Source organism: Leucopleurus acutus, assembly GCF_964270905.1.
Source record: "Leucopleurus acutus genome assembly, chromosome: 11".
NCBI lineage: Eukaryota > Metazoa > Chordata > Mammalia > Artiodactyla > Delphinidae > Leucopleurus > Leucopleurus acutus.
Genome location: NC_139152.1, coordinates 76404765 through 76432263, shown reverse-complemented (window position 1 = coordinate 76432263; position 27499 = coordinate 76404765). Strand labels below are relative to the sequence as shown.

General features: G+C 36.5%; 2 protein-coding genes across 8 annotated transcripts in view; one reads left to right on the top strand and one right to left on the bottom strand.

Moving 5' to 3' along the window:
* Window positions 1-10537, top strand: part of EEA1 (early endosome antigen 1) — a 271730-nt gene extending 261193 nt beyond the window's left edge. For 6 of the 7 annotated variants that reach the window (XM_082851184.1, XM_082851183.1, XM_082851181.1 and 3 more), the window contains 7 exons: window positions 1420-1605; window positions 2609-2740; window positions 3724-3909; window positions 4815-5053; window positions 5310-5430; window positions 6003-6101; window positions 7021-10537. In XM_082851184.1, the coding sequence (XP_082707310.1) occupies window positions 1420-1605; window positions 2609-2740; window positions 3724-3909; window positions 4815-5053; window positions 5310-5430; window positions 6003-6101; window positions 7021-7143 (1086 nt within the window). In that variant the 3' untranslated portion in view covers window positions 7144-10537. The remainder of the gene's footprint in view (window positions 1-1419; window positions 1606-2608; window positions 2741-3723; window positions 3910-4814; window positions 5054-5309; window positions 5431-6002; window positions 6102-7020) is intronic. The other variant, XR_014326625.1, reaches the window with a different exon arrangement.
* Window positions 10538-13427: 2890 nt separating this feature from the next.
* Window positions 13428-27499, bottom strand: part of PLEKHG7 (pleckstrin homology and RhoGEF domain containing G7) — a gene marked incomplete at both ends in the record, with an annotated part of 88964 nt that continues 74892 nt past the window's right edge. Inside the window, 4 exon segments of the mRNA XM_082850458.1 lie at window positions 13428-13535; window positions 14539-14636; window positions 19842-19995; window positions 21931-22010. Coding sequence (XP_082706584.1) covers window positions 13428-13535; window positions 14539-14636; window positions 19842-19995; window positions 21931-22010 — 440 coding nt within the window.

Here is a 27499-nt window from a genome sequence, read left to right as displayed (position 1 = left end):
GCCATCATAGATCCTACAAAACATGTATGCATATATGTCACGTTTAACTATCTTTTTAAATTGCTTTCTTCCCATGTCTCCCCATATCTTCTCATTATGTATATGTTCTCTGAGTGTGTTTGATATGGTTCCTACTTATTTCATATTCTTCGTATCACTTAGCTAGTAAATACAGATTATTTCTAAAGCTTTGGAATTGCTTCAGTTTTATTAAGTATTTTATACTTGCCTATGCAAAATACTACAAGTATTTTGCATAGGCAAGAGAGTTAGTTATCTAGCATTCTTTCTCTTTTACATCATCTTACTGAAGGGCATAACATACTATCTTTTTTAATTTAACTTTTTTAACATCTTTATTGGAGTTATAATTGCTTTACAATGTTGTGTTAGTTTCTGCTGTATAACAAAGTGAATCAGCTATACATATATCCCCATATCTCCTCCCTCTTGCGTCTCCCTCCCACCCTCCCTATCCCCTCCACTAGGTGGTCACAAAGCACCGACCTGATCTCCCTGTGCTATGCGGCTGCTTCCCACTAGCTATCTGTTTTACGTTTGGTAGTGTATATATGTCCATGCCACTCTCTCACTTTGTCCCAGCTTACCCTTCTCCCTCCCCATATCCTCAAGTCCATTGTCTATGTCTGCGTCTTTATTCCTGTCCTGCCCCTAGGTTCATCAGAACTATTTTTTTTAGATGCCATATATATGTGTTAGCATACGGTATTTGTTTTTCTCTTTTTGACTTCACTTTGTATGACAGACTCTAGGTCCATCCACCTCACTAATAACTCAATTTTGTTTCTTTTTATGGCTGAGTAATACTCTATTGTATATATGTGCCACATCTTCTTTATCCATTCATCTGTCGATGGACACTTAGGTTGCTTCCATGTCCTGGCTATTCTAAACAGTCTTGCAATGAACATTGTGGTACATGTCTCTTTTTGAATTATGGTTTTCTCAGGGTATATGCCCAGTAGTGGGATTGCTGGGTCATATGGTAGTTCTGTTTTTTTAAGGACCTCCATACTGTTCTCCATAGTGGCTGTATCAATTTACATTCCCACCAACAGTGCAAGGGGGTTCCCTTTTCTCCACACCCTCTCCAGCATTTATTGTTTGTAGATTTTATGATGATGGCCATTCTGACTGGTGTGAGGTGATACCTCATTGTGGTTTTGATTTGCATTTCTCTAATGATTAGTGGTGTTGAGCATCCTTTCATGTGTTTACTGGCAATCTGTATATCTTTGGAGAAATGTCTGTTTAGGTCTTCTGCCCATTTACTATCTTTTTAAAGTATATTACTTTCCACTATGCTATGCATAACTTATGTATAACTGTTAACTATTATGTTTCTGTTGAAATTTGCCAAAAAATGACATAATAATTTGGGGAAATTGTTTTTATAAGTCTGTAGAAGAGAAGCTTTCTCTAGCACAGGAGGACTTGATTTCAAATAGAAATCAAATTGAAAACCAAAATAAATTGATTCAAGAACTGAAGACCACCAAGGCTACTGTGGAGCAAGATTTAGCAAAGAAAGAACAGCAGTTGAAGGAGCAGAGTAAAGCACTACAGGATATACAGAAAGAAAAGGTATTTTATTTTCTGACTAAATCTAGAATCTTAGTATTTAAAATTAAGAACCAGCTTTTTCTAAAGGTAAGTAGGGGTGTATTTTATATAAATGATGCTAAGTTATAAAGTTGAAAGCATTGTATTATGACCAGTACGTTTAAAGATCAGTTAAAATTTTATATGAATGAGAAATTCAAATTCTAGGAAACAGTTTTTGGTTTCATAATTGAAATTTTCTATTTCCATCAGCTGATATTATTCTGAAGTGTACAGTTCCTGAAGTTCTTGGTATATTTTATTTGTGCAGTTCCTGAATTATGTGTTTTTTTATTTTTTGCTGCACTGTGTGGCTTGTGGGATCTTAGTGCTCTGACCAAGGATCAAACCCAGGCCCTTGCCAGTGAGAGCACGGAGTTCTAACCACTGGACCACCAGGGAATTACCTCTGAATTATTTTTAAAAATTGGTGGATGTTTTTGTAGTGATGGCGCTGGTGAGGCTGGCATGAAATTTATGATTTGTGCCTCAAGGTTAGAAAATTCTGACAGAACTATAGTTTAGAGGCCTTTAATTACAAGGGTTTTAGATCAGGCAGATCTTGTTTTAGTTTTATGGTTCTACTTTTAATAGCTTATTTAACTGCTCTAAGTCTTTGTTCCTTTACCTATAAAATGATTAAAAAGAGCTACCTGGCATAGAGATTAGATAATGTATACTCCTCCTCCCTAGGCGCCCTATATAAAGATAGTGATGATGATAATAAGCATAAGATGGTAGTTTTAGCTAAACTTTAGCCAGGCACTATTAATTTTAATAGTTACTGTAACTATTTAATCCTTATAATGATCTTTTTGTTCGTATTGTATAAATAAGGACACAGAGGCAAGAGAAGGTAAATAATTTGCTCAAGTTAACTAAGGTGGAAGGGGCAGAGACAGTCATAAATAGTAGCAGTCATTTTTGTTATATTACTTTTAAGTATTTACTTTAAAACTTTTTTAATAAATCATTTTTTCTATAGTCACTGAAAGAAAAAGAACTAGTAAATGAAAAATGTAAATTGGCAGAGATAGAGGAAATTAAGTGTAGACAAGAAAAAGAAATTGCTAAATTGAGTGAAGAACTCAAGTCTCACAAGCAAGAAAGCATAAAGGTATGTGAAGATAATCATTGTTTTTCCTTTTGTATTGTATTAGTGTTGTTAAAAAGATTTGTGTATATATATTTATTTTATTTATTTATTTATTTTAGGACATACTATGTGCCAGGCACATTGTTTTGCTGTTTTTTGACAAATACTCTCGCTCTCACAGTGCTCGTGTTGCATATCTATACACATATTGAAATTATGTTACCTTTGTTTTCAAATTACTGAATAAAGCAAAGTAACCCTAAAAGTTTAGATTTTATTGAGGTGATAATCGACAGAGCTATCCGTTATGCTTACAGATAGTAAACTTCAAAATATGTAAGAGTTTAGAATTAAGATTTTAAGGGATTGTTTTTTAATCGTTTTTCTTCCTAAAATCCTTTAATAATCTGTTGTTTAGAACATTTTTCCTATCATTAGCATGACTGGCATGCCACCTGAAAAAATTAACTGCTTATAATTCGCTTTGTAAAGTGTTTGTAAAATGTCATTTTCTTAGAGAAAGGTTGGATTTTCCCTTGAGTGCTCTCATAATACCTCTTATGTCTATCAGTATACTTGCCATTTCGCTTTATAATTACTTACCTCTTTATGTCATTATGTTCTTCCAGACTGTGACTTCCTTAAAGCAGGGAATGTATATAATTCATCTTTATATATATATCCCTAGAACGTGACACAGTGTGTGATGCCTAAATGTTGAACCAATAAATGCTTCCTAAATGAAGAAAGGAAAATAAGGGGTAGAAAATTTTCACATAATTTAATCAAAACATATGCATGCAAAGCATCACTTGAATTTAAATGATTGTTGAGCAGGAAGTACATAATATTTCACCTTTTTAATCAACTGTTTGAAATACTGAACTTTAAGACTCTTGTAAGAGGCTAAAACTCTTTGTTTATATTGTAATAAGTTGCATAAATTTCAGCTACATTTTTTTTTACTATAAAGGATGGTATATTTTGGCCTCACTTTCTCATAGGAGGTAACAAATCTCAAGGATGCCAAACAGCTTTTGATTCAGCAGAAATTAGAGCTTCAAGGGAAAGTAGATTCCCTAAAGGCAACCCTTGAACAGGAGAAGAAAGTCCAGCAAATGCTAAAAGAGCAGATGAAAAAGGAAGAAGATGAGCTGAAGAAAGAATTTATGGAGAAGGAAGCTAAACTGGTAAGTTAGTGGTGGGAGGTGTGTTTTTTAATTGATTTTGTAAATTAATCCAGTAAGAGAGGATTTTTCTACTTAAAAATTATGATTCAAATGCTCACCTAACATTTAATTTTTGATTTAAGACAAGAGATCTGATTTGTCTAAATAGCTGACATGTGATTGGAAATATTTTATTCTGTGATTATATTTTGGTTTATATAAGTGAAAATTCAATAAAACATGATGGGGGGGCACTTTTAGTGCCAGAAAAACAAACAAACCTATAACTATGTAGATTGAGGTAAATGGCATGAATGCTAATCATGTTAAACTCATTTGTTTGGTCAAACTGAATGTTGATAAGGGGGAACGGAAACTTCAGTTTGGAATTACAATGACCAAAGTCTACTTTTCCTTCCCTAACTTGTGCATGCCAAATGGGAAGCATCTGGCTTTCCTCTGTTGAATTAAGTCCAGATATCCCCAGATAAATTGACTGCTGAATGTTTTCGTTGAAGAACTGCAATTTCAAGTTCACACAGTGATTTGAAGTACTGTTTTTTTGGCAGGTTGATAGAGACAAAAGGATGCATTTGGAATTTGAGACATAAGAAAATGCCAGCTCTATCTCCAGGGCACCTTGCTATCCCTAACTATGTGTTCTTCCCCTGTTCTAGTGGAAAAAAGGAAAATCTCAAATTGCTTTACTTTAGTTTGATCTTATAAGAGGCTTGCTGACCACCATTTCAGTGTTATGACCATTGTCAGTTCAAACTACACAGATGTTTGTGGAATCAGTTTTATCAGTGCCTTCTTCCCTGAAGAAGTTATTATTTATGTTGCCAATATTTAAAGTTCAGCAACTAACTTAAATTTTGCACTACTTTTGTAATAGGTTTTTTACCCACTGTTTTTCCTTTTCTCAGCTTTCTGAAATAAAAGAAAAAGAAGTAGGAATGAAGCAGCATGAAGAAAATGAGACTAAACTTACCATGCAGATTACAGCATTAAATGAAAACTTGGGCACCATAAAGAAGGAGTGGCAGTCCAGTCAACGGAGAGTCAGTGAGCTTGAGAAACAGACGGACGACTTACGGGGTGAAATTGCAGTATTGGAAGCAACGGTTCAAAATAATCAAGATGAAAGGAGGGCACTACTAGAAAGGTGGTTGATGTCTATTAAAATTAGTTTGTTTCCATGCTAAGTGATAAAAAGGTTGTTGTACTCCACATTTAAAAAAATAGAAGTCTTGAGAAAAGTGCTCCTGCAGGTATATAAGTAGCCATTTAAAAATTAACCCTTACAACAGAGTTGAAATTAATGTATTATGTTTAAAGTTACTAAAGTAGTTCATTATATGTGTTCAGAGAGGGTCTTTAATGATTGTTTAAAAATGAATTGTTTTTGCAATCTATTTCAGGTGTCTTAAAGGAGAAGGTGAAATAGAAAAGCTTCAAACCAAAGTACTAGAATTGCAAAGAAAGCTGGATAATACAACTGCAGCAGTGCAGGAACTGGGCAGAGAGAATCAGTCCCTTCAAGTGAGTCACCTGGTGTATGAGGCAGTTTTTTAGTCTAGAATTTACCTCTTAGTGAAAAGCATATTTTCAGCATTTAAAAAAAATCTCATATTTAATAATACTTTTGAATGGCTACTGCCTGTGTAGCAGTATTGCAGGTGTTACAGGTAATTAAATATAAGATTTAAAGAACTTATCAGAGACCCCAATGATCAGAGAGCCACATCATTCATGAATTGTCATTATTGGGAAGAGCACAAAGGAATGAATGAGTTGCTATGTGATAAAGAAGTGATCTGATTATATGCTCAGAGTTCCAAGGAAGGATTGATCCTTAGGGTTACAATGAATGGGAAATCACCAAAGGTTAGAAATTACCAATGCCTTGGAGGTATAAAACTTGCTTTGCTTTATTTATTTATTTATTTATTGTCATTCAGACTTAATTATGTAACAACTTTTGATAATGGAAGTTGACCAAAGTATTTCTGATTTTTAAAATTTTATTCATTTTAAAACTTGGCCACCAACTTAGAAATTATCAGTCATTCTTTACAGCACTGAACATTATAATGTATTTTTTTTTTTAATAGATCAAACATACACAAGCATTGAATAGAAAGTGGGCTGAAGACAATGAAGTACAAAACTGTATGGCCTGTGGGAAAGGCTTTTCAGTAACCGTGAGACGGGTAAATGGTTTTGTTATATTGCTGTGGTTCTTGATTTTATTTCTCAGTGACAATGTTTTAACCATCGAAATTGTCCTGCATTTGACAGATTTTAAAAGTGTTGCCATTTATTAACTTTAATTTACAACTACATAGAATTAAGTTTCATGAAATCTTGTTTCTGGTTAGTGTATGTGTTTCTATTTTAGTTTTAAATTCAGTTATTACCTTCCTACTGAGTTACTCTCTTGGATAATCATTTTCTGAACCAGTGCATCAGTATTAAACTCATGTTTTAGTCATCATAGGGTTCTCTTAAAGGAAAAAAAGCAGAGATAAAAAAATCATTTTAGGGCTTCCCTGGTGGCGCAGTGGTTGAAAGTCCGCCTGCCGATGCAGGGGACACAGGTTCGTTCCCCGATCCGGGAAGATCCCACATACCGCGGAGTGGCTGGGCCCATGAGCCATGGCCGCTGAGCCTACGCGTCCGGAGCCTGTGCTCCGCAACGGGAGAGGCCACAACAGTGAGAGGCCCACGTATCGCAAAAAAAAAAAAAAAAAATCATTTAAAATAATGCCATTATGTGATGTTTCAAGTTTATATTCCTATTGAAGAAATTATGCCTGAAACATTTTGTAAATAGGAATAATTTTTCACCTGATAGAAGTGCTTTATTAAGCACTTTATTAAGGCATTAAAATGCCTCCTAAGGTTCTTCTGAGAATTCCAAGATAAATTCCATATTAAATGTTTAGTACAGTATCTGATTAAATAGGAAGCATTCAAATTAACTAAGGGATTAAATCGACATACTGAGATTAAATGCTAATCACTTGAAAGTTAGTATACCTTCACAGTGAAGTTTGCTGTATTCTTGTAGTCTCATAATACTTTTGCTAGTTTTTATGCTTAAAAATGTTTAATTTTTGTCATTTACAGCATCACTGCAGACAATGTGGAAATATCTTCTGTGCTGAGTGTTCAGCCAAAAATGCCTTAACTCCTTCTTCCAAGAAGCCTGTTCGTGTCTGTGATGCATGTTTCAATGACTTGCAAGGATAATGGGTTATCACAACTTCAGAGTAATATTACACTAACATTAGATTTTTAATAATACACTTAATAGATATCTTGGACTACTACTATTCGGTTTGGACAGTGGTTGCAATACTAAACCAAATTAGAATTCATATATTTTGGAATGTTATCAAGTAAAACTCTTCTATTTTTGTGAGACTCGAGCCCATCTTTCATTACTTTTTTCCATTTACCCTGGAATAGCTTTCATGCCAAGTTTAGAAGTAGCCAATGAAATGTAAATAAATTTTGGATGGAAATGAATTTTGGACGGAAAATAGCAATGTATTTTTTTAAATATAATTTCATTGTTCAGAAATGACATGAATGCACTTCCATAGCTTACTTCTTCTTTCTCCCACATTTAGTATCAAGAAATGTACATGGGTGATGTTACCATATCAGCTGTGTTGCACAATAACACATTATATTAAATATTCTCATTGTGAAATGCATAGAACTATAAAGCTTTTTTTCCCTTATACACAGGTCCATAGCTCAGTTGCATTGTTATGTTACAAATTTACTACTCAAGTGTTCCAAATACAGATTATATTTAAATATTAACTATGAATTCAAACATGGTTTTTATTTTAACAATACTGATTAAATTCTCTTGGGTGGATTTTATGAAAACCTCTGGAAAATTAATTTGCTTATTTTATGGTTATCCTCGGGTTGTATTTTAAAGATTAGGGTTAATTTTTCTTTTTGTCTTTTTCTATCTCATTTTTAAACTCCCACGTAGTCTTAAGAATCCTACAAAACTTCCCACCCTCATCCCCAGTTGGAAGGTGAATAATAGAAGTTGTATAATGCTTGTATTCTCTGTTTAAGTGGGAAGTCTTCTGAGATTAGCCTTCATTTTATATCCTCATTTTGTCTCTCCAGCATCTTCAAGAATCTGAATTTGCTTTTTTAATGGATCTGCTTTTTTCAAGGTAATTTGGTTTAACCTTCTCAAACATAGCTCAGCTTCACTGTAATTGTTTTATAGATTTTGCATCTTAAAGCTAGTAACTGATATTGCTATAGTCTTATCTGTGAAAACAAATACAAAATGGTAAGGAGACATTAAATATTCTGCTTTATATTTTCTGCTTTATATTCTCTTCTTACCTAATAGGGAAGAAACTTTTTAAGTTTTAAATTTGACTTAAATTTTAAAAGGTTCTGAATTTGGGGTTCCATATCAACTGTGTATCTGTTTACTCTGCAAAAATAATGCTATGAAATTACCTTGAAATAACAGTTGGATAATAGAGTATCGCCAAAAACAGATGTATTTAGGAATCCCCAAATTATAACTAGAACTGAAACAGACTGGCAAATTGAGGGTAATTAAAAATTAGATTATTTGGATGCTGAACAATGGAATTGAACTTTATCAGTCTTATTAATTTGGAAAATTGGAGAACATCTGAAGAGAGAACTCATTAATATTGGTTTATTACTCTAAGAAGAAAGTAAAGCTATATATTCATTCAGTGCAATCATTTGGTAATAGGGAAGGATGGGAGCTAATATTTCATTTATAATACAGTTTATAATGTACACTTGCTTTCAAATATCATGCTGAAATTATGTTTATGCTCTTCCTATAATGTATACAAACAAAGAGATTGCCATATATTCATTTAATTATTTAAAAAACCCATTTAAGTAAACTCTGTTGTCAGTAGCTACTAAGGACCCTGATTGAGTCCCTGGACTCAAATAAACATATATCCTTGAGCGTATAGAATGAAGAAATACAGTGGATCTTTATTAAAAATAAGTTGGATAATAAAAATTGAGCTAAAATTATTTATGCATTTTCATATAAATTCTTTCAAATAGTCTTAATTCTACACTTATAAGTAAATTAATAAGCATGTTGGAAAAACATTTACAGCACTATTGTTATTATTTTTTTATGATATGAAACTTCACGGGAATTCTTCTGGCTTAGAATATTTGTTCACTCATCTCCCAGTTGGGTGCACTGAAGGCCTATCCCTGTCTTGTCCCCCCACCCACATATTCATAAAAAATTGTGGGGACAACAAATATAACCATATGTATTTGAGTGATTTTCTACTTTTCATCTAGCTAATCTCACTTCCTAGGCCCCAAATAATTAGGCTATTATATTTAGAAATGAAACAATATTTTGCTATTAATCTCACCAATAAGGTGTTTTGGAAACAAAAATTAAAGGGTTTTCTGTTTCTTTTAATTAAAAAGTCATCTTCTGAGTGCTTACTGGTTCGACATTTTAGATGTCTGCTGGTACTATTTGTCAGTGATTTAGAGCTGGCACGTATGGAGTCCCAGCTCTCAGCTCTAATGCAAAGCCTATTGGCATCACCTGTTAGTAAATTCTAAACCCAAGCACAGAAACGTGAGTTAAAATCAAGTCTTGCTGGGTTAGTGTACAATAAACTACACCTACACCTACAGAATTTTTAGTAGAAAGAAGACAAAGCTGCTGGTATAGGATTTGTTTATTTTGAAGAAAAGAGGGAAACAAACACAACAACCTCAATGCAGTGTGTAATTTTGTTCAACTACCTCTTAATGTGGAATTAGCTAGTTTAATAGTTTCTTCATAGTAGTGTTACATAGTAACTGCCAAATTTGTTAGTTCCCCATCTCTCTTGAAGAGGCTTTATGATTATTTTATAGTTTTGGGAACTTTAAAGCCACTTTTTTTTAACCTTGCATTTGCATAAAGATGTTTAGCTTTTAAGTGGAAAGCAAATTACGATCATATATTTTGATATTCATGACCTATTTGACTACAGCAGTTTTTTTTAAATGCACTTTGGCTATGAAACCATGGATGATTTGATCCACAAAATTTAAACGTGCCATCAATTTAGTATTTCTAGACAAGAGCTTGATGAATGGTATTCTGTAATTATATAATGTACCACACATTATTGTCTTAATTGCCCTTTGCCTGAATTTTAATGATCAGTTATTGTTGCAAATGTGAATACTGTGCATAAACTTACTAAATTTATGTAAAATTGTATAAAGCAGAATTGGAAATAGCTAGGTCCTCTCCCTGTAGAAGTAGTGAATTTACTGTAACATGATGCAGTTATGTATATGACATTCTGTACTTCTTGAACTGGATCATATATTCATAACTTCTGTAGATACTTTTGCATGAATATTTTGTTTAGTTTTTGGATTCATTGTATTGTTTACTACTTGTGATCATGTAGTTGTGCCTTATTTGTGAGAGAGTTTAGCTCAGTAAATACTGTGGTTTCTAAACTCAGTGAGTGGAAGGTTATTGATTATAAATGTAACTGATAAATTATATAACATTTGAATCTGTATAAAGAACAATGGAAGAATCCTTTATTGAACTGTTGCTTTTTTAAAAAATATGCTAAAGATATTAAAAAATAATTTCTAGTATATTCTGTGACTAAATTATTTTGTCTATTTAAAAAATTAGCCATTTTACATTAATTTATTTACAGATTTAGAACTTTGCACTTGGATATAGACAATGGGTGTGCTTTATTATTTTAAATTAATTTTTATTGGAGTATAGTTGCTTTACAATGTTGTGTTAGTTTCTAGTGTACAGCAAAGTGAATCAGCTATACGTATACATATATCCCTTTTTGGATTTTCTTCCCATTTAGGTCACCACAGAGCACTGAATAGAGTTCCCTGTGCTATACAGTAGGTTCTCAGTTATCTACTTTATAGATAGTATTAATAGTGTATATATATATGTCAAGCCCAACCTCACAATGGGTGTGCTTTAATGTTCAACTAAGAATAGTAATTAAGTTCATATTTCAAGAGAAATTACTAATGCTATTTTGCTCGAGACAGCCCCTTTTCATTTCATTCATTATTGAGAAAAATAACAAAACTAAAAAATATTAAACAATATTAATCTCTTCTTTCATTGTACATTTAATACCCAGGTGACCATTTAAAGGCTCAATGTACCATTGCTTTTTACTGATTTTTTTTTCCCCCTGGGAACCAAAGTTCCAGAAGGGATTTTTCATTTTACTCTTGTGTTTCCCTCTGAAGACAATAACATGTATATCCTCAAGCACTTAATATATTATATATTAGATATGCTCTTTTGTGAGCTTTATAGAATTTCACTTTAAATACATAGTATATTCTTTTAAGTTTATCTTATTGTTGTAAGAACAGTTAACATGAGATCTACCCTCTTGACAACTCTTGTAGAAGTGTACAGTACAGCAGATCTCCCGAGCTTACTCATTTTGCTTAACTGAAACTTTATGCCCATTGATTAGTAACTCCCCATTTCCCCCTACCCCCAGCCTCTGGCAACTACCATTCCACTCTTTTTGATTCTATGAATTTGAGTATTTTAGAAATCTCATATAAGTGGAATCATGCAGTATTTGTCTTTCTGTGACTGACTTATTTCCCTTAGCATAATGTCCTCAAGGTTCATCTATGTTGTTTCATATTGCAGAAGTTCCTTCTTTTTCAAGGCTGAATAGAATTCCATTGTATGTATGTACCAGAGTTTCTTTATCCACTCATCTGTTGGTGAACATTAAGGTTTTTTCCATATCTTGGCTATTGTGACTAGTGCTGCAGTGAACACAGAAGTGCTAATATTTCTTTGTATATTGAATATTTTAAAGCTGTTTTACATCTTAACTAATTAAATTTACATGTTAATTTAGTCAGTCTTTTTCTTCCTTTAATGAGATTTAAGGGAGAAAATAGTTTTATACATATAAACAAATATATGTTTACTGGACTCAGACAGGAATCTTGGGAGATCACCTAGTCCATTGCCCTTTTCCTAAGTTGGCTGATATCTAGAAATCCTTGCAAGAAATTGTTAACTTTTTTCTAAAAAAGTACATATTTTTCATCTCTAAGAACTCACTTGAAATTTGTTCTCCTGTACTTTGCCTTTTTTTTCTCATTTATTCTTAGGCATTGACCATAGTTACTGCCTTCCTGATCTTCCTTTCATTTTCACTTACTCCTAATAAATATGACATTATTATACATGGGCTGTGACCCTCCATTCTAATGGTGCTTGGCCCTTGAAAATAACTGTTATGCTGCACTTGTCTATACTGCCTGGTTTACATGGTGAAATCACATTTTTCTCAAAGAATTAACTGTGCATGTGACTTCCCCAAGCATCATCCTTTCTATCCCATTCTCCAGCTTAAGGAGATCAGTTAAGGTATAATTTGTCTTGCAGTCCAAGTTGATAAATTTACTACTTCCATTCTGGAAACTGCAAAAGGTACCATGTCTGAAATTGAAATCTGTGGATTTCCTTTTGATATAATCTGACTATAAGAACTAGTTCCTTACATGTAGTTAATAGTATATTCCACCATGATAGTAGTTCAAGCTCTCTTTCTTAAGAAATTCTAATGATGTTTCAAGTCCTGCCAAATATGACGAAGTAACTGTACTGTGCCTCTCTCTCTCTCTCTCTCTCTCTCTCTCTCTCTCTCTCACACACACACACACACACTCAAAACCAGAAAGAAGTTTTATGACAAACTCCACTGTTCTTCAAAAAGTGAGATTTAGAGAAAGATATCCTACTATTTCTATGAAATTTCCCAAGTAAAACTGTTAACTGGTGAAACTGGAACAGATATTTGCTTTTTCTTTCTTAAAACAATGGAATTTAGTCTTTGGGATTTTCTCCTTCCATGTTAAGAGTTATATAAAGTATACCTGAGATAAATAAACTGTTGGCGACTAGGAATTTAAAAACTGCTACTAAGATGGAGACCTTATTATTCATTGCTTAGTATGTTAAAAGAGCAATCAAGCTTTGTATGAGGTAGGACTGTAGACCAGTAAGGCTGATTTGTAAGTCATGTAGGAAACTTGGTTTCATTACAGATACACACAAAGTAAGATGCTAGAATTCATATCAGATGCAAGCAGTGGGCATTGTTTTCCTCCTGATACTGCATTTACCTGATCATTCACCTTTTACGAATTATAATAGCATCATACTTCCCTCACCCCTCTTGCAAGCCTGACTGAAGCATTATAACGTAGTCTGGATATCAGCATGTATACACTTAGCAAGAAATTCCTTCTGGTTCAAATTTGTTGCAGCCATTGTTACTCTACGCTGAGGAATTTCCTAGCTTAAATTCCGGAACTTCTTTAAAATGCACATTTTCTTTTAGCTCATCACTAGGTAAGTGTTACAAGTTTGAATGAAAGAATACCTTAATCCCCAATGTGTAAAAAGGTGTGCCACTTGTTTTGGGTCCTTAAATTTCCGAGGATTCTGCAGGCAAAGTGAATATGGACATCTTCTTGGTTTCCTGACTCTTGGTGAAGCAAGAGATTGCTGCTGTTAATTGTGCAATCCATGTTTTCTGTTAAGAAAGAAAAAATATATATAGAGAAGAAAATGTTAAATTTCTCACATATTTGGATTAATATTTTCTTTTGTATTTGTTGACTTGCTCTTTAAAACTGAAGACTGATGAAACATTTGCCTATGTTTCCCATTTTCTTTCTTAAATCGAATATATCATAAATACCTGTAATCACATATGAAAATGCAAATGGATTAGATGAATATGGTATGCAAGCTGGATAAACAATTGTGAGGAATCAAGAAACCATAATAGTCAATGACGACTACTTACAAAGATGAATACTGGGAATATAAGTAGTTTGAAAGCTGAATTTCTTGAATTTCCACTTTGTGTAGAAACAGAAGTTCTTAATCAGTGGCATAACTTGAAAAACAGACTGAGGGAGGAAACTGACTCCTTGAAAATAATGTAGTCTTCCATTAATTGTCTGGCCACATTGCTGCCCTGATGAAAGCCTACCAGGGGAAAGACAAAAATGGAAACTTCTAAGATAAAGAAACCAGAGTCAGATAGGCAGCTGCTCTTCAGCTCCATAGCTGTAAAAACAGTAGCATAGTTTCAAACGGTGAAAAGAAGACTTGACACAGTTCATTTCTGCAGGAGCCCCTCACTTAAGCTGGCATCATACTGTGTGCATACTGGGGCTTTGGAAATTGATCGGAGCATCTTAAAAATCCAGCACGCAATCCAAAGCAGTTCTTCCCCCATTTCCTACAGACCTCCCAGAAGTCAGAGGCAGCTCTTGAGCTTCTGCCACAGGAAAAAATGAGGGAGGCTGTGTCCACACTGGGGATGTAAGAAGATGGTCAGTTCTGAGGTTTCTGAGCCTGGTATGGTCTAGATATTCATATCCTTCCCCTCCTTCCAACCTCCCCCCTTCCCAAAGCAGGAGAGGAAAATACACAAAACTTTCCATTCACTGTTCCTTAATGAGCTTGGGGTGAGATTTTTTTCCTTAAGTCTGAAGAATCAAAACCTACAAAATTGAAATACATACCTTGATGTTTTCTGTTTGGGCTTGTAATAAGAATGCTGCTATACACTGTTGATAGCTGTTTTCATGTTGTATGAGGAAAGAGTTTCTCAGCCCAAAGACTAGAAAAAGATGAAAGACAAAAAGCCAAAGCATTTAATATGAAATCCAGTTCCTCAATACAAGAACCTGGATTTCTGTTTGTTTATTAATGAGTGTGGGAGGTTTATGTTGATTAAAAAAGAATCTGATTCCAAGACCAAGACTTTACTGCTATGTCCAAAGAGAGACCACTTAAATATGAAAACCTTTTCTTCCTTAGCCAATGACTTCTGGGGCCTGAGGAAATGCATTTATGGCTTAAGTGATGGAAAATGTGTTCCTTCCCAAGGAAAAAGCTTAGCATAATAGGTAGATTTTGTGTGTGTAAAATATAGATAATACAAATATGAAAAATAATACAATCACTGTTTCTTTGACCTCCACCACTCCTTTTAAAAATGTTTTATTTTTGTACTTAAAGGGAAGTCACATCAAAACAACAGTTAAACAAGTTAAGATGTAGCAAAAATACAAAACCACCTGAATGCTTCACAGCAGTCCAAGAAAAGCCAAAAAAATGGACTCAAATAAAATCCAACATCCACCAAATTATGTGAAATGTAAAACAAAACAAAAAATGTTGGCATGGTTTCTGTGTTTGAAAAGAAACAGTCTGTTCTGTCATTTCCTAGCTGGTCTCTTAAAGAAATGATAGGAGATACTGGGAGAGCAGATTTTCCTCTTTTTATACAGCTGGAGCTCTTAAAATGAAAGCTTCTTCCTTGAATTATTTATACAGCACCAGGAATAAAATTTTGCAGCCTATACATTCTTTCTACAGTCAATTTATGTTCAGGAACAAACAAAACCAAACCAGGGCTGGCTCTGGGTCAAAACAAGTACTTCAGAGAGGAGGAGGAGAACACTGACTCTTCCTGGATGACCATTAAGCTGATGCTTGCTCACAGTCATTATTTCTGTTCCTTGAAGTTTGTGTTTTGTTTTGTTTTGTTTTGTTTTTGCGGTACACAGGCTCCCGTTGTGGAGCACAGGCTCCGGACATGCAGGCCCAGCGGCCATGGCTCACGGGCCTAGCCGCTCCGCGGCATGTGAGATCTTCCCGGACTGGGGCACGAACCCGTGTCCCCTGCATCGGCAGGCGGACTCTCAACCACTGCGCCACCAGGGAAGCCCAGTTTGTGGGTTTAATTCAGACTCACTGAGGCAAGTTGGGCCTCATTTCAGAAACAAAGCAAATGTGAGACTTTTATTTTCTTAACTGCAAGAACTACTTCACTATTACAGATTGTAATAGACTAAACCTCATAATTCCTAAATTCTACCACAACAAAGCCTGTCAAGGTCATGAAATTCTGTCCAGCTTCTCTGGGGTGAGAGGACTTAAATCTATTAAAATGACTTTCTGGAAAAAAGATCTGGCTGTTTTTGTTTTACTCCCTGATTTTTCTCTTTATAAATTCCCTATAGTAAGTGAGGCTTTAAAGATCAGGTTGTTGTTCTTGGCTGGATTTCAGATTCCATGTTCCTCAAAATTGTAACTGTAGTTCTCAGTTATTTAAGGTATCCCTCATCTGTTTAGTTTGTAATATGGCTACTAAGGGCTTAATAAACAAAAGGACCTGGTATGGCTAGGCTTAGAAAATAAAATAAGGAGATAATAAATGGTCAGGAATAGCTTTTTTCTCTCTGATGTTCTAATATAATGATTAACAATTAATAGTTGACATCATTTATTCAGCACCTACTATGTACTAGGCACAGTGCTATGTATTTTTTTCCTTTTTGTGTCATTAACACCACACAGCAACTGTATAAGATAGGTCAGCTAACTCCAAATAGCCAAAACAATCTTAAGAAAGAAGAATGGAGCTGGGATCACACTCCCTGACTTCAGACTGTACTGCAAAGCTGCAGTAATCAAAACAGTATGGTAGCAGCACAAAAACAGATACAAAGATCAATGGAACAGGATAGAAAGCCCAGAAATAAACCCAAGCACTTATGGTCAATTAACCTATGACAAAGGAGGCAAGAATATACAATGGAGAAAAGACTGTCTCTTCAATAAGTGGTGCTGGGTAAACTGGACAGCTATTGTAAAAGAATGAAATTATAATGTTCTCTAACACCATACACAAAAATAAACTCAAAATGGATTAAAGACCTAAAAGTAAGACCAGATACTATAAAACTCCTAGAGGAAAACATAAGCAGGACACTGACATAAATTGCAGCAACATTTCTTTGGATCCATCTCCTAGAGTAATGAAAACAAAAGCAAAAATAAAAAAAATGGGACCTAATTAAACTTAAAAGCTTTTGCACAGCAAAGGAAACCATAAAACAAAAAGACAACTTACAGAATAGGAGAAAATATTTGCAAATGATGCCACCGACAAGGGATTCATTTCCAAAATATACAAAGAACTTATAAAACAACCCATCAAAAAATGGGCAGAAGACCTAAATAGACATTTCTCCAAAGAAGATACACAGATGGCTACAGGCACATGAAAAGATGCTCAACATCACAAATTATCAGAGAAATGCAAATAAAAACTACAATGAGATACCAGCTCACACTGGTCAGAATGGCCATTATCAAAATATCTACAAATAATAAGCTGGAGAGGGTGTGGAGAAAAGGGAGTCCTCTTACACTGTTGGTGGGAATGTAAACTGGTGCAGCCACTATGGAGAACAGTATGGATGTTCATTAAAAAACTAAAAATAGCATTACCATATGATCCAGCAATCCTACTTCTGGGCATATATCTGGAAAAGACAAAAACTATGATTTGAAAAGCTACATGCACCCCCAGTGTTCACAGCAGCACTATTTACAGTAGCCAAGACATGGAAACAACCTAAATGTCCATCGATAGATGAATGGATAAGGATGATGTGGTGTGTGATGTGTGATGCGTATATGTGTGTGTATATGTGTGTGTGTATATATATATATATATATATATACACACATATACACACACACACACTGGAATATTGGCCGTAAAAAAGAATGAAATAATGCCATTTACAGCAACATGGATGGACCTAGAGATTATCATATAAAGTGAAGTAAGTCTGACAGAGAAATACAAATATCATATAATACCGCTTATATGTGGAATTTAAAAAAGGGATACAAATGAACTTATTTACAAAACAGAAATAGACTCAGACATAGAAAACAAATTTATGGTTACCAAAGGGAAAAGGTGGGGGAGGAATAAGTTAGGAATTTAGGATTAACAGGTACACACTACTATATATAAAATAAACAACAAGGACCTACTGTGTAGCACAGGGAACTAAGTTCAATATCTTGTAATAACCTATAATGGAAAAGAATCTAAAAAAGAATATATATGTATGTATAACTGAATCATTTTGTTGTATACTTGGAACACTGTAAATCCACTATACTTCAATTAAAAAAAAAAAAAAGTCAACTAATTCCCACTTACAAATGAGGGCACAGATTAGGTGAATTTTTCCAAGGTCACACAGCTTGTGAATAATATAGCCAGGATTTGAAACTAGGTCTCTGCCACTCCAAAGCACAATCTCTTCTTTTTTCACACTTTACACTCTCTCACTCTACAGCTATTCTACCTCATGCACTGTGTCTGAACAGTTAAAATAGCCACCAGAGCAATGAGAAAAATATTTAAAAAACAAATGAAATGGTAGTGACAAGTCAAAAAGTAACAAAAGATGGTGGAAGTATGGTTTTTAAAAAGGTATTGATTTTATTTAAAAAGAAAAAGAAAAAGGAATACAGGAGAAAAAACAAGCATCTCCTAAGGGAATCCTGTGATGTCAGATTTCCCATAAAGTCCAGTTGGCTGGCAGGGCTGTGGCTCACCTGAGCCCATGCTGCTTCCCTCTCTTGCTTGGGGGATCTGACACCTTCCTCCACTCACACCCATTTATCATGGCAGAATCTTCTAACTATGGCCACTGTAGTAAGAAGGTTGTGCTCCTCTGAAATGCCCCCTTTTAGGCTTGCTTGGGAAAGCTCTCTGGTTTATGCAGACTTTGGCCTGTGACAGTGATTGGTCCATGCCAAATCTGATCTAAGAGGCCTTAAGGGCTGCCCAGTTGCTTTTCAGCAAATCTTAGTAGACACAGAAAGAATAGACAAAAGAGGCAGAAGGCTCTAGTTCTGGATACAGGTTTCCCCTCATTGGAGCCCTGCTGCTCTTGGGGAGAGAGTTTGCATCCATTCACGAGTTAAACATTTAAATATACAACTTACATAACTTAATGATGTGAAGTTTTGCTATTATTATTATTCATTGGTGTATTCACTGTGTAATGTGGCTCTGCTGAGTACAAGTAGGTCCTGTGCTAATGACTGGTGCTCTGGGCTTGGCTGCTGGAGTGGGAACTGCAGGACATGGATGGTGCTCCCTCTTTTCCTGCTCCTCCCTTGGGACAGGAAGGCACTCCACTCCTGCCTGGCTTTGCTGGTCTTCTAGGAGCCTGTACCACGACAGAATGATGGATGCTTCCTTCTGAACACTGCTGCCACCCACCCAGTAGTAAGTAGGCCAGAATGTCCTTCAAGTCCCTCCGAGGCCCAGGGCTTTCCTGACAGGATTTATTGATCTTTCATTGCTCTGAGAGCTCCATCTTTGTAACTCCAGAGCACTTACAGAGTGCCTGGTTCACAGGAGACGCTCAGGAAATGCTTGAAAGATAAAAATATACATTTCTGATCTACACACATAATGTATATATGTATGTACATGTACATATTTATATATTTATTTCTGGCATTTTTCTATAGAGCAATTGCAATAAAATATCTTAGGCTTGCATAGCATGTCATGGTTTACCAGTGCTTTAACAACAGCAATAGTACTAAAAATGGTTAACAGAATAACAATCCTAATAATAGCTATCATTTATTGAGTGCTTTACCTGCATTATTTCATTTAATTCTCATGACAGCTCACTGGGGTAGATATTATCCTGATTTTACCAAGATGAATCTGTGGCTTAGAAAATTTAAGTACCTTCACACAGGGTCACACAGCTAGCAAGTGGCAGAGCTGGGTCATCCAAACATTGGAAGCAAGTCCAATACTCTTTCCGTAAGTAGCCTGTAGAGTGAGTGATATTTAGCTACACAGGAACCCAGTATTAACTTTCATGAAGATTTAAATTAGATTCATGTCCTGTTACCAAAAAAGGCCAACATAAAACTCTGGGATAGCAAACAGATGAGCTGAATGATGAAAACAGACACATACCTGACATGTGGAGTGGATCGAGACCTCTGACAACCAATCTGTCTAGTGGAATGGGCTGATCGAGTACCATACATGAACCACCTTCTTTGATTACTGTTTGTAGCTCAGGAATAAGTGAAGGGCACATTAAACCCGGGTCTGAGCCTCCAAGTTTCTAAAATTAAGGAGGAACATAATGCAATAAGTAGGAAGTAAATATTGATGCACATACTTCAGGTACATCCTTAAGCAAACTGATTTTTAGAAACAATTGCTTGAAATACGGCTTACTATTCTTTCTGGGTCTCGAAAAGCATTTCCCAAAGTACACAGTGATTTAAAGCATAGTGTTTCTGATCCCCAAGTTTAATTACCTGAATAAATAACAGGGTAATTTCATAGCTGGGAAACATTTAAATCATTATCACATCAATGGGAAGATCTTCATTTACAGTAGTATCCCTCTATGGTACTGAGTTAAATGAACAAGAAAGAGAAGCCTCATGTTGGCCAACTCTGTCCATGGAATCTTATACTAAAATCTAAATAAATAAATTCCATGCTCTATGATTTGTAAATAACTGAAATTGTTTTGAATATATAAAATACTGAATTTTTTAAAAAAGGGTGTCAGAGATTGGGATGTACGTGAAGTAATTTGTGCATTAAATAGTGAAGAGAAATTTAAAACAGATAACATTCCTTAGTTCTTCTTCCAAAAAAAAAAAAATGAAACCTGGTGTCTTCTCCGGGTGGTTCTCTCAGATTTATCAGACGGAAGAATTTAAAGAGGAATTTTAAACAGATAACATTACTTATTTTGGAATCAAGTTGTGAAGCATGAAACCATAACATTATCTTATAATATGGCCAATAATGGGCTGCCACTAGTTCATGGGCTCTGAGTTGTGCCATCATGTAAAGAGAAGGTAAGCTGTGCTTAACGTCAGGTTTTAGAAGGGGACAGAGATTTTTCAGAGCTTGCCTGTCAGACGTGCTAGCCTGGGTAGCTGAAAATAAGAGGCCATCCAAGTTTCAAAACTGTGACTTAGTATTCTCCAACACCCATTCCCCCCTCAACCACTGATCAACTATGCATGGATTAATGGGTGTCTATTTTATTGCTTAAAGACACTTAAATTATTTAGCTCAACTAACCAACATGCCATCTAAAAGCTTAGGTTATTAAAAGATCTGAGAGATCTAGTCTTATAATCTTACATCTGTGTAAGGCTAGTCGTTTAGTAAAGAAGTGAGTGGGTTAGAACAACATTAGTTATCTCCGACAGCCAAAAACATACTGCAGATCCTCTTCCCATCTCTAAGGGCAGGTGTCTGAAGGCTGTAGAGGAGGCCTCTTCCTGAAAGCACTCACACACACCAGTCAGGGAAACTGTGAAATGGGACATTAGATAGAAAGCCTTTGGTGGACCATGAGACCCATGGCTTAACGGGGAGTAACAACAGTAATGGTAACCATTAATACTTAAGGGAGAAATCCCTATTCTTAGAAGGGATTTTGTGGCTCTAGCCCCTGGTGACTCGTTTTTTTCCTGTGATGCCAACTGTACGTTTGTTTGGCTTCTGCAGTTCTTAATTATAGGCAGACACTGAGAGACCAGGGCTCCTTCCCACCTGCAGCCCCCAAAGCGTTATTTCTCAGGAAGAACGTGAGAAGGGGTGGTGGATATCACCTCAGCACTTGGCAGCAGACGGTTTAGAGAGGCCCCCTGCTCTGGCAGCTTTTGTTGTGATAGTCAATTTGGATGAGGAAAAGGCGGATATGGACAAAAGTATCTTAATTTTATTTGCTGAGGCAGGCCAGGCATAAAGTCCTGTGGCTTCTGGGACTCTCCTCGAAAGTATACAGACTAAGTCATTCTAAAAATATACACACTTTTTGACATCCTTAAGAAATGGGACTTGCTTTTGTTACTGTTTTCAGTCCAGCACTCTACGAGGGAAAAAGCCAGTATTTTAAAATGCCTCCATTTTTTAGAGGGTAAAGTCCGATCTGATGTATAAGAAACTTTTCTCTTTTTAACTCAACTTATTCAGAAATATTTCTAAACTCATTTAGCAGAATTATTTAGAGACAACAGCATTTTACCTTTTTGTTGCGCTTAGTTTTCGTAACTAAGAGGAAATCATCAAAGAGAAACAGATAAACATCTAGGAATCTTGTGCTTTCTGAGGAAAGAAAGAAGATGAAATTGGGGCTGGAAAGAGTAAGCAGAGTTTTTTTTTTTCTTTCTTTTTAAATCAAAGAATCCCTTAGAAAACAACACAGGCCGGGGATCAGGGCACACGAGGCTTGCAGCTCAGGGGGCTACAATCATGTGGGTCAGAAAACTGCATTATGGTTGAACTGATTTCTCCCCAAGGCAGGGACTTGATGTGAGCCCACCCTTCCAACTTTAAAGACATTGTATTTGTGAGGCATTTCATGTGGATCTAAGGTTACCTGGATGATATCTGTCGTGGTTTCAGCTAAGCCTAGGACACATCTATTGACTAACAGAACTCCAGCATTTTGGCCTCTTGACTCATCTGTGTGGTCATTGGCAGAGGTATACATTACCAGAAAAAAAGGCACTTTGTCATAGCTGTGGACTGAATTGCATCTCCCCCAAATTCTATGTGGAAGCCCTACCCCCCTCCCCACTGTGTATTTGGAATAAGGAAATAATTAAGATTAAATGAAAGCTTAAGGGAGGACCCCTGATCTGACAGGGTGAATGTCATCCCCAGAGCATGCTCTCTCCCTCTCTCTCTCTCTGCCACGTGTGGACACTGAGAAAGCTGGAAAGAAAGCTTTCACCAGAAACTGAATCAGCTGGCAACTTGACCTTGAACTTCCAGCCTCCAGAACTGTGAGAAATAAATGTCTGTTGTTTAAGCCACCCAGTCTGTGGTATTTTGTTATGGCAGCCTTAGGTGATTAAGACAGTCACTAAAACAATTTGTTTCTTAAGTTTTACAATATGTCTATACAAGCGTTAAATAATCTTCATGAAGCTTTATATTTACAAATATATTTCTGATATCACTTTTGATAATAACTGAAGGCAAACAGGCTTTTCTACTTTTCCCTAAGAAGGGGATACTCGTAGAAGAGAAATAAAATATTAGAATGAGATATCCCCCTCTCAATTTAATTCTATCCCTTAGAAATTAGAAAAAGAAATGGTTAGTGAAGTCAGAAAGAGAAAAACAAATATCGTATATTAACACATATATGTGGAACCTACGAAAACGGTACAGATGAACCGGTTTGCAGGGCAGAAATTGAGACACGGATGTAGAGAACAAACGTATGGTCACCAAGGGGGGAAAGTGGCAGGGCGCTGGTGGTAGTGGTTGGATGAATTGGGAGACTGGGATTGACATATATACACTAATATGTATAAAATCGATAACTAATAAGAACCTGCTGTATAACATAATAAATAAAATTTTAAAATAAAAAAGTAAAAAAATTAATTTTTTAAAATTAAAAATTTTAATTAATTTTTAATTTAAAATTAATCTGACAAAGGTTACCCTTTCTAAAATTTCCCAAAATAGTAATTTGTATTAGCATACCAAAAAAAAAGAAATGGTTAAATTTAAATGATTTTAGAGGAACAGGCAGTCCTCGAGGGGGATGTGACAGGCATTTAAAGTACAAGAAAAATCAGTAAATATCTTTTATTATTCTATTTTATTTATATTTTTCTAGAAGTTCTTTCTCATATACATTTACCTGTGGAAACGAGACGTCTAAGGTTAAATTAATAAATAAAATATCTGGGATTCATTTTTAGTCTAAGTTTAGAGGAAAGATACTTTCTGTATTTACATAGAAGAGAAATTAGATATTTTATTCAATCTTGAATTGTCCTTGAATAGTTTTTTTTTTAAGGTTTTCCATCACTACTAGAAACTCCTTTTTGCAAACTGGGCTGCAGCAAAGACTGCTGGTTGTCCCTTAAAAACCATTCTTCCCTTCTTTTGTAGTAATAACATTTCCAAGTTTTAGTGGGTAGACGCTCACTGTGAATAAATAGCTACCCAGCTTTCCTTCTAGCTAAATATGACCAAGTGACTAAATTCTGACCAATGGAATATGAGCTAGAACGTAGGCACACTGGTGACTCATCTTGGGGCCACAGAAGAAAGCAGTCTCTAGGATGGCAGAGCAAAAGGACATAAGAAACCCAGATCCCTTGTGGCTTCATAGAGTAAAGCTGTCATATAGCTCAGAATTTTACATGCAAGATAAATAAACCGGTCTGTCTCCAAGAGCTGGCTTAATATCCTAACTAACACATAGGGTGAGGAATGGGGCTAGACCTTTAAGACCTGTTAAATACTGCTTTCCTCACCCTCTGCCACTCCTATCTGATTAGGTGAATGATCATTGTCAAAATGAAATAGCTTTGTTTTCTCCTTCTAACTTCAAGTATTTTAACAAACAGGTATGAGCATCTTCTATGTCCTAGACTTCATTCTAGGAAATGATGATTATTTTAGCTACCGTTTATTAAGGCCCTCGTTTTCCACCAAGCAGTCAACAAATACTGAGCACCTTCTATGCATCGATGATTAAGACAAAATCTCTCCTTCAAAGAGCTTTAATTATAGTGAGAGCAGATACATAATAAACAGAAACAAGATTTAAGATAAATTTAAGAACTGATAGTGCTAAAGTAAATATGGGATTATGAAAAAGGACGACTAAGGAGGAAGACTGTAGGCATAAAGTTAGAGTATTCACTATTATCCCAGGAGTTTCAAGCTATGTGCCACACAACCAGATCTGAGACTTACAAACGTGTGCAGCTCTAACTCGATTAGGTCTTTATTTTTTCTCAAAGAGTCTGGCCTGTGGGGTTTTCATCACACTGCTAGAGAACAGAGCAGCGTCACTGACTTATTCTAGTTCTGCAGCAGCTTGAACAACGTGTGTTCTCTAGGTGCTACAGCTGCTGTGCCATCCTATTTGTCTGAACGTTACCTCTTTTTCTATTTAGAAATACCAGTCTGTGGGGAGTAATGCATTTGTGAAGGGCGTGCTGGCATGAATTCCAGTGGGAAGCTGGTTATGCTCCAAAAGTTATAAAAACTTGGACCTTCTGGGAATGAGAAAATGCACTTAATTTCAACACTACAGTTTTTAAGGCTAGAAGAAATTTGAAACATATTAAGCGGTAGATACCATCGTCATGGTTATCACTATCACCATCATCATCATCAACATTTACAGAAGAGATTAAGAGAATTTAAACAATTTCCCCAAAGCCCACAGTTGGGGCTAGACCCCCTAATTCTTGGTCCAATGCTTTTTCCATTCAAAATGATGTCCTGTTTCTTTTAACACTATTACCCCCACCGACACCATATCTCTATGCCAACTCCGAGCCAAAGTCCCAGTGACTTTAAACTTGATTTGACACTACTATACGACACACCCCTCTCTGATGAAATCTGACTAACAGCATGTGCTGTCAGACAGGAGCCTGGTGTTAGTAATCGTTATGTAGGTCATCCCCATTCTACCACATCTGACTCTACAAGAAACTTTTCCTGAAAAGTTGGGTTGAACCATAACGACTCCTTCTTAGGCCAGTCTCCCACCCATGCTTCCATGACAAGCACCCCCATCCCACTTGCTATGTGAATACACATCTGACATGGCTTTTCACCAAGAGACTTTTCATGGTCATGTTCATCCAGCCTCTACATGGCCTCCCATCACGTCCACACCTGAACGCTAAAACGGACTCCCTGACCCACTCCCTCCACCACCCTCAGGGTCATCTACCAACCTTTCAGGTAGATAGATAAGCACACTTGAAGGTCTTCGACTCATTTCCTCTTCATTTTATCAATCATAAAGCTCTCCTATTTTTGCCTTTGAAATAGCTCTCACATTTATCCTTTTTGATCCACGCCCATTTCTAACATTTTAGGATAGGCTGGTGGGTCTCACAGTTGGGAATTTGGTAGATAGAGGGAAGAGGGGAGATAAAATCTCTGATGATTCCAGGTGGAGGCCAGTTTTGCAGGGACAGGCACAGGATTGTACACAGAACCGTGTCTTGCTTCATGACTTTTGGTTTTGGTTGGATCTGGCTTTGTCACAATGATATAATTAGTTTTGAAATTGTAAAAGAAAGGGTAAGATTGTTACCTTTCCAAACGAAAGTGGGAGGGGAGTGGTCTACAGGTGGAGAATGGTTGAGAAACACAGGCCCAGGCTCTTCCCACCCCATCCTGCGTCACTGTGACGCCTTCAGGCTGGCCTCTCTGCTTTGGTCTCCTCTTCTAGCCATTTTGGGCATTGCTTCCCATAGCTCTTTCTCCAGCACCCTTTTAAGTCTCTCATGTCCCCGAGCGCTCAGCGGCTTCCTGTTGCCTGCAGTGTCCTGGCTGGGTCCCTCTGGCTTTCACGGCAGTGGCTATGGTTCTGGAAGCCTTCTAGGATGAGGCAGCCTGGCCTGGGTCTGGATGCTGCCATTAGCTTGCCAAGGGACCCTGAGCATGACAGACAACCTCCCCGAGTCTCCCCTGTGACATGAGATGAAGTGTAACTTCTCTGCATAAGTCACTAGAAGGAAAACACGCATGAAAAAGCCCTTTGATGTAAAAAGCTGGGCATGTCTATCTTTCGAGTTGGCAGTTGCCTGCGGGGGTTATGTCCCAAGCTGACATCTGGCGCTATCCCTAAAAGAGAGCAGGTTCTCAACAGATGTGTACTGAATAAGGAATTACTGCCTGGAACCCCCCAAAAGATCTCAGGCAACCTCACATCCCACAGGGCTTCACACACTGCAGGTGCTCAATCAAGATTTTGTGAAGAAATGAAGCAATGAATGAATGCAAATCTCATTTCAGTCGGGTAGCCCTTTCTGATAATATTTACTGAGCCCTGACTCTCTGCCAATGGTTCTTTCAAGTGCTTATACAGCCATTAGCTCATTTAATCCTCACACCAAAGAGGGGACACTGCAGCATGGGGGGATTGCTGTTACGTGGCCCCAGGTTACACAGGCAGCAAAGGCTGAGCTGGGAAGGGAAGCTGGCAGACAGCCTCGGGGATCTCCCTCCTAACCACGCTGCCTTGAGCCTATTCTCTCAAGTGGCTTCTGCCTCCAAGCCTTTTCTCTTGCTGTGCTTTTCATCCGGGATGTCCTACCTCCTGTCCTTTCACTGAACTACACCCTTCTATCCCCCTGAAGCCCGCCTCCAGTCCCATGGACCACATGAAGCCTTTCCTGGGTACTCCAGCATCAGACTCTCTTCTGGACTTAGACTGCAGGTCTGCTCATTATGGCAGCGCTTCCCAACTAGAGGGAAAGGATTATCCAGAATAGTGACTTTTCTATCCTCCAGTGGTACCTACACAATGCAACGTGTGTTACATAATAGGTTCTCAGTCAACACTGAGAGTACGATTGCCCAGCTCACTGGAGGAGTAAACTGAGGGTGGTAACAGCTGATATTGAGTGGTTACTATATTCCAGACCTTGAGCTAAGCTCTTCACATATGTTACTTCACTTTAACATCCAGCTTATAAGACAGATATCGTTATCCTATTTTACAGAGAGAAAATGGAGGGCGTGTGGCTAGTTACGTTGTGGTTTGATCAAGCTGGAGTCTGTGTGACTCCATAGGAGCTCTCTGCTTCACATCT